Source organism: Galleria mellonella, unplaced genomic scaffold (genome assembly GCF_026898425.1).
Source record: "Galleria mellonella isolate WM207_F2 unplaced genomic scaffold, CSIRO_AGI_GalMel_v1 utg74, whole genome shotgun sequence".
Lineage (NCBI taxonomy): Eukaryota > Metazoa > Arthropoda > Insecta > Lepidoptera > Pyralidae > Galleria > Galleria mellonella.
Window position 1 is genome coordinate 3,350,925 of NW_026442147.1, and position 13,092 is coordinate 3,364,016.

The 13,092-nt window shown below is 35.1% G+C and overlaps 2 protein-coding genes across 5 annotated transcripts in view; one reads left to right on the plus strand and one right to left on the minus strand.

The window, feature by feature from the left end:
- The window catches only part of LOC113516190 (polypeptide N-acetylgalactosaminyltransferase 5), a 36,501-nt gene extending 27,509 nt beyond the window's left edge, over positions 1-8,992 (plus strand). For all 4 annotated transcript variants that reach the window (XM_052900998.1, XM_052900999.1, XM_052901000.1 and 1 more), the window contains exons 12-14: positions 1,591-1,725; positions 4,641-4,837; positions 6,736-8,992. In XM_052900998.1, the coding sequence (XP_052756958.1) occupies positions 1,591-1,725; positions 4,641-4,811 (306 nt within the window). In that variant the 3' untranslated portion in view covers positions 4,812-4,837; positions 6,736-8,992. The remainder of the gene's footprint in view (positions 1-1,590; positions 1,726-4,640; positions 4,838-6,735) is intronic.
- A 2,109-nt stretch (positions 8,993-11,101) lies between these two features.
- The window catches only part of LOC113516018 (mitogen-activated protein kinase kinase kinase 7-like), a 36,450-nt gene continuing 34,459 nt past the window's right edge, over positions 11,102-13,092 (minus strand). Inside the window, exon 10 of the mRNA XM_026900350.3 lies at positions 11,102-12,745. Coding sequence (XP_026756151.2) covers positions 12,653-12,745 — 93 coding nt within the window. The 3' untranslated portion in view covers positions 11,102-12,652. The remainder of the gene's footprint in view (positions 12,746-13,092) is intronic.

Below are 13,092 nucleotides of genomic sequence, written 5' to 3' on the forward strand. Positions count from 1 at the left end.
TATAGTCTGTTCTGAGATAAGACCCCAAATGCTGCCTGTTCCCATGCCTTATAACGTAGGGTATCTTAGCTTGAGTTAACCATTTTTCCTTTAATTTTGAGCATGAATTATCACCTTGATTTATTTCACCAATAAAAGAAATCATGCAAAGAAGGGTTAAATCACAATTTTAGAAATGTCATGTATGTAGGGAAATATATGGAAATATTTTTTGTTTAATCTTTTTTTCATGAATGCTATATTTATTAAATTATTGTTTTATGCCATTTTTTGTAATTGATCATTTAAGAACAATATATCTAGTCAAAAAAATATATTAGACATTAATATCATGCATTATCAATTAATAGAAAAAAAAAAAACGTTATTTTCAGCTATTTGTTCATGAACTGTTATTTAGATAAATTATAACAACAACATTGTTTATTAAATATGCCAAGTCTTAACAACAGATTATATTTCTGAAAAACAGATTATATTTCTATTATTGTTGTTCTTTTTCTATTGTTGTTGCCCTGTGATGTAGTCTTGGTTTACATCAAGGGGCGCAAATATCATAAACATATCTATCTATCCTATTTAAGAGCTCTGCTCTTGTCGGTGGAGCTCTTGCCACTCACTACGATTTTCAGCGAGTCGCTTTACCTCTTGATACGACATGACACCAACTCCTTCCTTGATCTACCTGATGTATCTATGCTTCGGTCTCCCTCCCCCCCTTCCTTCCTTCTATCTTACCTTCTATTATAATGTTCATAAGTTCGTCGTGTCCCAACATTTTTCCTCTTCTGTCCTCAATAGTTCTAATAATTTGTCTCTTTTCCTTAACCCTAAGCAAAACCTCCTCATTGCTAATTGGATTTCCAGAGCTAATTTTCTCCATTTTTCTCCAGCACCACATTTCAAAGGCTCATAAACATAATGCATATAATTTTGAAATATTTATTTATTTATTAAATACAAGAAATTTACAATGCGAGTATATTGGACCTCGCACTAGGTGAACCTGTATCGCGGGAACCCATAGACCAAGACTCGGTGATTTACAAATATAGTGAGCCAGTTTTACGGAAACAACAAGTTAGAATGACATCGAATATGACTATAATATGAATATGTATAGAATAAATATTTGTAAAAATATTGGAATATATTATATTGGAATTCCCAAAGAGACTTGATGTCAGGCGGCCGATCGTAAAACTATAAGCCAAATCTTTTTGTAATATAGATAAAAAACATATTACGCCGACCCCAAATATTAATTGGGATAAAGGTAGGAAGATGATGTTGGTTGGAATATTTGTTACACAATCATGCATAAATGGCCGTATAGATTGGATTAAATATTGGTATTCAGATGTAGTGTATATTGCATTAACATAGGTGCTTTTATCTTGTTTTACGCAGAAAAAGCCGCCAGTTATAAATAGTTATAAGAAAAACAATATACATATATCAATTACACCTATATACATAATGAAATACTTTTGTCTTGTATGCACATTATTTGCCAAAAATCAAAATTGATGTATTATGTATTGTTCACTGTAGTTATTGTATTCACTAATGTACAGTATTGTGTTACAGGTGTTTGCTTACACGAAACGCAAGCAAGTGATGTCTGACGACAACTGCTTGGATGCAGCGCACCCGCGCGGCCCCATCAAACTGATCCGGTGCCACGGAATGAGGGGCAATCAGGAGTGGACATATGACTCCAAGGTGATATAAACTGGCCATAGAGTCTATTTTTAACATAAAACAAGTGAATAACTTGCAGAAAACTTGAAGGAGTGCAAAAATTTCCGCGGAATAAGCCTTCTTAGTGTTGTAGGCAAATTGTATGCTAGGATTTTGATTAAAAGAGTGATGAATGAGACGGAAAGTAAAATTTGGGATGTGCAAGCAGGGTTTCGAAAGGGTATGGGATGTACGGATCAAGTCTTTTCCTTAAGGTGCATAACAGAGAAAACCTTAGCTCAACATCAGAAGGTTTTCTGCGCCTTCATTGACCTTGAAAAGGCTTATGATAGAGTGGAGAGGAATGAACTGTGGTCAACACTGGCAATGTATGGGGTGAGCAGCCATTTGATACGGGCATTCAAATCTTTATATAAGGATTCAAATGCCTGTGTCAGAATAAATGGAGTCTATACAGACTGGTTTGGCATTGAACGCGGTGTTAGACAGGGCTGTGTAGCGTCTCCTTGGCTGTTCAACCTATTTATGGACAGTTGCTTGACCGATTTGAAAGGATCTAATTGTGGATTCAGGATGAATGAGTCTCTGTTTAAGACTCTTTTATACGCCGACGACCAAGTACTTTTTGCATCGTCGGAGTATGAATTACAACAAATGGTGACTATAATGAATGAAGCGTATGCAAGAAAAGGTATGAAAATAAATGCGAAGAAGACGAAGGTAATGGTTTTTGAGAGGAATGAAAGTTTAACGGCATGCCAGATTATGATAGGAGATGAAAAAATGGAGCAAGTGAGTGAGTTTCTATATTTAGGTTCTTTGTTTACGAGGGATGGGAAGTGTGAAAGAGATATTGAGAGGAGAGTAAAAGCGGGAAACAGTGTTAACGGTGCACTGCTCTCGATTATGTCAAGTAAAAATGTATCGAGCAAAGCTCGCCTTGCTATAATTCAAGGAGTACTGACACCAACACTCATGTATGGAAGCGAATCGTGGGTATGGCAGAAGAAGCATGAAAGTAAGATAAATGCTGTACAGATGAGAGCTTTGAGAAGTATGTGTGGTATTACTTTAAAAGATAGAGTAAGAAACAGTGTGATTAGAGAGAAGTGTGGACTGAAAGACGATGTAGTGACAAAAATCGAAAAAGGAATGTTGCGTTGGTTTGGTCATTTGGAGAGGATGGATGAAAGAAGAATTACGAAAGAGATTTATCGAGCAAGAATGAATGGAGATGTCGGTAGGGGCCGCCCTAGACGGACGTATGTCGACCAAATAGGCGACGTGCTGAAGAAGGGCCAAATTAAAAGTACCCGTAACCGACGAGCGTGTATGACAAGATTGATGAATGTGGAAGAAGCGAAAGAGGTTTGTTTGAATCGAAGCATTTGGCGTTCCATTGTTTCTGCCTACCCTAATGGGAGACAGGCGTGACAAATATGTATGTATGTATGTAAAACTTGAACAAGTTTCTAACTCACCGATCTTCTTATCTATATTACATAGATAAATAAGTGTTATTTCACTAGTTGGAGAATTTAAATTAAAACCAACTATTTTTCGTTATATTGTATATGAAGTAAACTCAGAAATGCAATTTTATATATTTTTGTCGTTAACCGTCGATTACTTTTAAGCGATGAACCGCATGCAAATAAATTTGCCGAAATATTTTAATTTGCTTGCTCTGGACTTAAATTTACATATAAAAAATAAGTGTAACCTGTATGTAACGTAAATGGAAATCACATCCAAACACTTTGTATCAACATGTACATGCCATGATATCATCATGACTCATTAACTCAAACTGACTACCAATATCATGTAGACAACGCCTCGTTAATAGTGTGACACGAGCAAATAATGTTTAATGTTTAAACATCAATAGCATATTCACTTAACAATAAAGTTTATAATTATGTTTATAATAAAATCACACATGTGACAAACTCATAGACAATACATATAAGTCTACGTAAATAAATATGTGGTGTTCATGTCACACGTCCACACAAAAGGAAAGGTTGACAACAATAGAAAGATCAACGAGATTGTTGTAGTGGGAAAAATAAACAGACACATTTGTTTTTAACTGACTGCAAAAAGGAGGTTTTCAATTCGTTTGTATTTTTTTTTGTGTCTACGTTATGACTTGACCTATAAGATAGTCTGCTTAAGTCTATATAGTTTATAATTATATATGATATGTCTATTATGATAAAAAGAACCAATGAAACAATGAACATCTGGTATTATGAATCTTATAACAAATGTCTTATAATACAATTCAGAATATCAAGAGCCGAGCTAATTTTAAAAGCTTCCTAAATTGACTTGGCTAGGAATCCAATCCGCGATTTCATTTACGCAAAGTAATGTAGTCTGTGTGGTCCCGACATAGAATAGGTCATCCCATTCTTTCCAGTTAGTGTCTTAAGAGGCGACTAAGGGAAGGCGAGAGATAAGCAGCAGCCTCCCTCTTGAACATCTCCAAAGCTTAACTGCGGCTGCCAAATCGTTTGCCAAGCGTGACAACTACTGGCAAACCCTTCTAGAGGAGGCTTATGTTCAGCAGTGGACAGTTAAAAGCTGATATAATGATGATGAAAGTAACGTGTCCGGCATTGCACCACGAAAGTCTTTTTTTTTTTCAATTGGTGAAAATGGTATGGTAACCCCGCCTGTGCTAACGGGATACGCTGGCGGAGTACCAGTGAAGGGTGATAGATGAGAATGAAAACAGGCCAGTTAGCCCACCATGATGAATTCATCAGGAATTAACCATGATAGTTTCCAGGGAGAGCCGCGAGGAGGTCGACCTGGTTGGGTATATTGCTAGCAATGGGATTCTCAGTCTCTATTACTAACAATCCCTTTTCCCCCGCACCACGAAGGTCGTAATGGTGTAGTTTCATACGTGCCGCGGTTTGCAGACGCGTACGATAAAGCACACGAACACCGGCATGTGCCTGGACAAGCCGGAGTCTACGGACGTGTGGAAGCCGGTGCTGCGCGCGTGCAACCGGTCGCGCGGGCAGCAGTGGCTCATGCAGGTCGACTTCAAGTGGCAGGCGCGCCGCGCCGCCCGCGACCCGCCCAGCTAGTCGCCGCCGCCGCCGCGCGCGCCACGGTACATATTGCATACAGTAGCTTTATTAGATTTTTTTTATACAACTTAAAATGACCAACTTAACCAGTTAACGATTGCATTAAAGCTCACCATTGACCACAAAAATACTCAATATAGGAAAGCCCGATATAATAACCTATACCATGCTGTCTCATCAGTGTCGTAAATAAATAGTTGTCCAATATGGAGAATATCGAGCAACAATTCTGAACAGAACTCATGAAAAGACACCCCATGCCCAACAATGGGACCATGTAATGTTTTTTTTTATACAACTTAGAATGGCAAACAAGTTGATGGCCCACCTGATGGGAAGTGGTAACCGTCGCCTATAGACATGAGCAGTACATGGACATAACAGAGTATACTGCTTCGCCCATGATACCCCCCATGCGCTGCCATTCCTGAGGATTCAGGTGTTATTCCTCTGTACCCTGTAAATTCCCGCCATATTCCACCCTTCAAACTGAAACACAGCTGTGCAAACACAACTGCTTTACAGTTAAAACACAAATGGGACAGAGGTACCCAAGCAAACGACTTTTGTACAAAGTCTCCCTCTGGTATGAAATGAGATGACAATGAAATGGTTACCTCGTCTGCGCCATCGGTATACACTGATAGGGCACCAGTGAAGGGTGACAGGTGAGGATGAAGCAGGTCTGTTAGCCCATCATGACGAATTCAATAAGAATTGTTCACGATGATTTCCAGGGGGAACCACGTGGAGGTTGACCTAACAGGTCATATTGCTAGCAATAGGGCTGTCAAACTCCATTGCTAACAATCCCTTTCCCTCCTATTGTAAACAGTAATCACCCCTCCCTACAACACGGTACTCTTATAATGCGTTGTCATATACGCGATTACAATCCCTCGTATTATTGGTGGAGAAGGGATTGTTAGTAATGCAGACCACCAGTTCCATTGCTAGCAATATACCCTTGTAGGTCGACCTCCACGTGGTCCCTCCTCGAAACCATTGTGCTGAATTCCAGGTATATTTATCACGATGAGCTAACTGACCTGTCTTTTCATCCTCACCTATCATCCCTCACTGGTGCCCCACCAGCGTATACCGTTAGCGCAGGCGGGCTTATTATTTCATTATCATTCACTAAAAAAATGGGGCTCTCAAACTCCATTGCTAACAATCCCTTTCCCCCCAATAATGATTGGTTAGACCGTTAGTACGCTATAAGCAACATATAAACTAACTTTTACATTAATAATATTACTAAGGATTTTTGTTTTTAAAACATGGGCAAATTGTAATTGTTTAAGATTGGTGCTCTCTAATGTCGAGACTTTCTATTCGTTACACACAAAGACCTCTGTCTATAAGGAATGCAAATGCTTTATCAAAGATATTGGCCATCAGACAATAGATGCCTACACATACATCCAAAGCATGAAGTAAGTAATGCTTAGTGAAGCTCTACCGTGGGTGTAAGAGGCGGCTAAGGCAACTTAATGGTAGAGGGATGGGCAACATTGTTTTAAACATCATCAAAGCCTAACTACGTTTGCCTACCAAGTGTGACAACTACTGGCAAACCACCCCCCCCCCCCCCAATATGGTGTAGGTTGTTTAGCAGTGGACAGTTAATGGCTGATGTGATGATGATATTATAATTTGATCTTTGGACTGTTATCACGTGTTATTCTACTAAGTTATCACTCTGTTACTATAAATTTAATAATTACTACACCCTAGAAAGAGCGTTCATATATAATAAATAAGTATCTAATACCAAACAAACAAAATAAAAATAAAGAATATTTTCAACAACATTACAGAGTGCCATCTAGTCTCAAATTAAGCTTTCCATTTTTAATTTATTGTTTAAATATTAAAATATGATGTTTGTGATGAAACTTGTTATTTTCTTTTTCAGGATTGACAACGATAGACCATAAAAGTCTTCCCCTCTCGTTATATATCAGATTTATTCCTTATTCTTGTGTATATCTGAAATTTTATATCTATTAGAATTGTATCGAGACACGAAATCATGTGAATTGTTGACAATACAAAATATGCTAAGTTGTATTCCCTGTAAACATTGCTCAAACTAGTATTGTGTTGAGTAGAGTGAGTTTAATTGCTATTCATTAGGTGTATGGAGTTGAAAGATTATATTGAATTATTTTTAATTGCTAAAAGTTACAGGTATTGAGTTGTGGTTGTTTATTGAACATTATTGTTTGTATAGAATTATAATTTTTATTTATTTCCTTTCTGTAAAATATTGCTATTCGATATACTTTTATATGAAATTAATATCTTAAATCTTTCCTCACACAAATAGAATATATATATAGAAAAAAGAGTTTTTAATCTTTTATAGATACTCAGAATAGGTGTTAAGTTGGCCTGGTGACGTTGTTTGGTGTTTGACTGCAATTGTTAAATATAGTTTTCTTCTTCTAATACTTCGCTCACTACATTTTAAGATACACATTATACACAAACATCAATATACACGTATTCCAGAAACGCCAACGCGGAATGTAAAGACTCCTTGCATTTTATGTGAAGTTCATGGTGCTAATCTTTGCCACTAGGCTTAAATACATTTATATTTTATTTTAATGGTAACAATTTATCAATCGGTTAGTATAGCTAGAGGCACATGTGCCATGAACATTTGCCAAACCGTCTTGCATATACTTAGCTTAGGATATTTATAACACGACCCACAAAATTGTATGCGATGTAAAATTATTTTTCAATTTACAACTTTTATTTATTTGACTCTGTAGGTCGTGTCAAAAATCCTAAGTTTGATTTTTAGTCAATAAATAGATTCGTAAGACAATTTATTACATTTCAAAGACTTTCCAATTATTCTTCTTTTCTGTCTAATGTGAGAGCAGTTTACACTGCGTTTATAATTTTATATATAGCAGCTATTATTATAAATAACTCACATCTACTACTATTTCACTGCCATGAATATACTGGAGTTTATTTACAATTTTTTTCTTTTTCAGTTATAACTGAAAAGTTGTAGTTGAACGTCGATTATTTGATTAACTTTTTTTTTATACTTCACATAGTACTCTTATTTGCTGCGTTTTCATTTTGCACAGAGTGTTTGCATACACTTGGTAGGAATTTCAAGTGTGAGATTATTATAGCTAAGGGACTTTCATGTTTTATATTGTTATTGTTAAATCTACAATGATTTAGAGAGAGTATCTCAATAGAGTTCTGTCACAAGCTTAGATAATTAGAAATTGAATTCTGTAGATGTAACAATAATTTATATTTCCATTAAATAATATAACTGTTGCCTTAATTATTTTTATGAGATTTCGAAATGATAGGAATAAATGATAAAATTTTAGTGTATATGCTCTATATAGGAAGGGGCTTGGTGGAATTGCCTTTATAATTTGTTCTAATAGAGTTTCTACGATAGTTGGTACATCAGGCCCGTAACAACGAAGTATATATTTCTTAGTATAAAGTATTGTTCCTTTTATATTTTAATAAAAATATAATAGCAAGGCGCTCGATGGTGACTCAAACGAGGGCCGGGTTTAGTCCTCTCGATGCCGAATTATTTATGTAAAAATACATTTTAAATAATAGTAATTTGGTTTTAATTCGCTTAAAACAATTTGATATATTGATGAATAAATTACAATCATATCACTAAATAATGTAAAGTTGATTATAGGATGTATTGGCATATTGTTTTAATTTGTTTATGGTATACATCACAGAGTAGTTGTGTAATAAAAAAGTTTATGAGATACAAGGTCTGTTTATCTATGAAGATATTTTGTAAAATCTTTTATGTGTTGTAAAACAAGTCCGAGTTTTTATTGTGGTTAGCAAAGTTGACGCCATATTTTGTAGCGTCCACAGACCTCGGTAAAATGTAGTTATTTAGACAAAAGTGTAATTATTGTAAATAAGCTATTACAATTATATAATATCGTTCAATTGATAACAGTATTGTGTATCTAGTGTCCGATGTTAACATCGAGAATGCATTTATAAAACACTGGAATCTCACTTCGTACTTTGATGAACTTACCAGTCGGCAGTGCCAAAAGTCGCAATTTTATTTAATATGACATTCACCATTCCAATAAACTAAATTATGATGCGAGTTGAAAATAAATATTGTTTGGACTGAATTTTGTTTTATTAAATATTTTGACCCGTCCCGACTTCGCAGATAGGTGAATCTCGAGTTTCTTTGAAAATAAAATACAGCCTATGTGGCTCCTTATTTATATAACTTTCTATAGATGGAAGAATTTTATAAACAGTTAAGCAATACATTGTTTGAGGTAAAATAATTTTCCAAATCCGTTTAAAATTGACGGTGTTATGAGGTAACAAATATAAAAAAATACGACGGAATTGAGAACCTCTTTTTTTGAAGTCGGTTGAAAAATACAATTTATAATATTAGTTTATACCTAGTACATTATATTAAGTCTGTGGTTTAGATTTAATGCAAAAAGGTTACAAGAAATATGAAAGGTTCCGCGTGAAACGAGGGACCCTCAACTTGAGGGTATCATATCGTTTTTGTAACATGTTCAAACACTGTTAGGCGTAAAAGTCTATGTAGGTTATGGAGTTTTACTACTTAAGCACAGATAATAACCAATAGGATAATTAAATTCTATAACAAAAGAAGAATTAAAGTGGTCGATATAGTGCGAAGGATCTGCTAGCTGAAGTGACAATTGGCCAGCAATAATAATGAGGAAGGAAGGTTCTCGACTCATGTACCTGTGCAAGCAAGCCTAGTGAGGAGCGAGCCTGGACAAGATAGAGTGTGACAATCTCAAAATTGATGGATATGCATGTTTAACAAGGATAATGAACGATGAAAATCATCGCAAGCGTTTGCACGGTCGTAGTTATTTTATGATTTTTCAAGGCTCTAGCGTCTAGCCACTTCTTGTTTGACAATCAGACGTAGTATCATTAATCAGAAGGTAGTAAAAATCAATGTAAGATTGTTTGTAATTTTATGCTTATTTGATTCGTTTATGTTAACCCTTAAAAGCTTAATTTTTAAATAAAATTAAAAAATATACAAGTATACCCTTTACTGTGTTTACTAATGGGGAAAAATAGTAAAAAAAAAACGATATTTTTATATATTTATTTAAAAAAAAAACATTTGGTAACATGTAAACAGTCAAATATTAAAATAAAATCGATTGTAGACGCCCAATGCGATTTATAACCCCGGTATCAAATTTGAAACTTCAGGTATTTAAGGGTTAAACGAACTATGTGTCGGTCGACAGATGTCAGTAGGAAAAAAATCAGTGTTGCATAGATTGTACTTCCGTAATATTTATATCTATTATAATAGTACTCACCGTGCGTACGGTTCAATAAGAACAATTGAATTGCGCATGCGGATAGAGGCTCGGCTTGGCTTGCGTGTGGGGAAGCGTGCGCAGCCAATGATTTGTCATGTGCACAATACGTATGATAATGAAAATAGCATAGACTTAGTATAACGTACTATGTTAATCTAAGGAACGTAGAAATAATAGGAAAATGTAGACACGATATAATACATAAAAGCAGATGGATGCAGTTTAGTGTCATGAACATTAATGATTCGAAAACCATCTCCGAGTATCCAGCATAGTGATGACTGAGAATAAAAAAAAAGTCTTAGTTATTTCCATTATAGTTACAACTTTAATAAGGCCGCACATATTTAAGTCGTAACGTACGTTTAGAAGTCTAATCGGTATGAGCAATGGTATATATGAGGGGTGCCATGGGCATAACCGTATATTGTTCAGTATGTTTATGGTGCTGTTTTTTTATGCAGTTTAGAATGGCAAACAAGCCGACGGTCAACCTAATGGAAAGAGGTAACCGTTACCTATAGATGTAAACAGTACCATGGGTATAATATACTTTGTCGCCCATAAAAGCCTTAATGCGTGGCTGTTCATGTTACCACTATTCATTAGTTGAGTTTAAATGAAAACTCTTTGTGCAATAAAAAATGCCTATCGTCAATAAATACAACCCAAAGATTATTATTATGAAAGAAATATCGCCAGGGGAAAGTAGCATATTTTTTATATTTATCTTTTCTAGACACATAATGGTAGGGACAGTTGGAAAAAAATTCCACTCTTACCACCAAGAGGGAAAGTTGGCAGAGACAAGTGAAACTGGCCTATTTTTTTAGACAAGATCTGTATATACTGTGTTATTTTTAATGTAATTTTTAGGATAAAAATAGAAAAAAGTAATATGAATCATCATTTTATTTATTAAACTTAACATTTTATACTTAACTATCTTACATTTATACATTATGAAACAAATGCATATGCGCAAAACTATTTACGCCAATTGATATTATTATATTATTTATAATAATACCTTGGTATATTAATAGATATCTTGCTTCAAATTCATATTTTGCGCGCACATTAATAAGCACTAAAACGTGCTCTTATAACAAATACTACAAATTCACTACAATGAAAAAACCAAATACATAAATCATTGTGGTGGGATTATAAAAATATTAAGAAATATTGCTGTATAGTTTGACCGTAAGCGCTATACAGAGTTGAACGGCGAGAGGCGTGTGCGAGAAAAAAGGTGCAGGACACGAGATCGATATTATAAACTTAAAATATTTTGTCATTTTATTATGTATGGAGAAATCTTTGATTTTTACTAATTTAATACTAATTCAATAAGCTATATTAATATTATATCTTAGAATGAAAATATTTCTATATTAAGTAAGACGATAAATTCGGGAACTTTAGATTATTAAACTAATAATTAAATTAATATTCTTTGGTTACATATTGAAGTGACTTAAAACGACTAAACTAAAAATGTGTCTTATAAAAACGATCAAGGCTTTTGACATTGAGAAATGAAGGATGCATGACCCATTTTTGATATATTATTATCATCTCAAGTGCGCCCGATTAATCACATTCCGCGTCTCGCCACTTCACTGCTTTAAAACGCGGTATAACGTTTACGGTCAACTGTGTAACAAAAATATTACCTTGTTTTCCGATTACATTGTTTACATAAGTTTGTTATAGTGAAATGCTTACACACTACCGCATATTTATTGCAACGACCCAGACGAGTTTTAAAACTATTGCAATATATTTGCGTGACAATAACAAAACTAACGAAACGGGTTAGAGGAAGTTTTCAACTACAGTTAAAGTTAAAGCACTGCAAATGACTATACCGTTATAAATTCATACACAACATGCAATTATATATATAATGCGATCCTGTAAACAGGCATAATATACTCGTGAAGGCTCATTGGTGTAAAATTGAGATCAGTACAGGTAGCTGTCTAAGGTAGCCTCCAGTAGTGTTGCATAAATTTTGATTATTGGTTTATCAACCCCATAACGGTCATACTCTCGTCATCGGTCATACGGACACCTCTAGACAAATGGAAAGTATCTTGTCAATATCGTAAGCATGAGATGGAATAGGTAATATCCGCTGTCTTGTTCTTGCACACAATAATAAAACAAATCTATTGACAGATACTTTTGCCACTTGTGTAAGGGAGATATTATTACTCAAGACGGTTACCTACATATCGGCATGTCAAAGCTTCTTTGTTTGGGGCCCCGATATATCTACTATTAATAGTGCAACACCAGCCTCCAGTTTCTGGTAGTTTAGTACACAGAATCCGACGCGTACGGGTTGGGTCCGTGGTCACATGGTCACGCGGTGGTTTCGCCGTGGTCACGATGTGGTCACGCTGTGGTCCCTGGGGTGCGGGCGGTGGGCCCGCGCCGTCACTCGAGCGGCATGTCCTCTGGTAGCCAACTATTGCTCTCCACTCGCGCCAGTTGCTTTCTTAAACTCTGGTACAACTTGATTAGGGATTCCTGAAATAAATGTTACATTTATATGAAATAAATGATGTTAGAATAACAAAATTATATCATTTTATCAATTAAAATAGAAGTAGGAATACCAATGAAATGGATCAGTTCTAGATGACGTAAACAAGTTTTTAAATTAGTGCTTCACAACACTAACACTATAATGAAAACCGCATCCAATTTGGTGTAGTAGTTTTTGGGTAATACCGAAACAAACAGACAGTCAAAATTTAAAAGTATTGTTTTAAATTCCATTTCTTTTTATTAAGATTCCTCATATTATTTTTTGTTAAATATCTATGAGCTGATCAGTTTTGACAATTCAAGAGTCTTGTACATACTTTTCATAA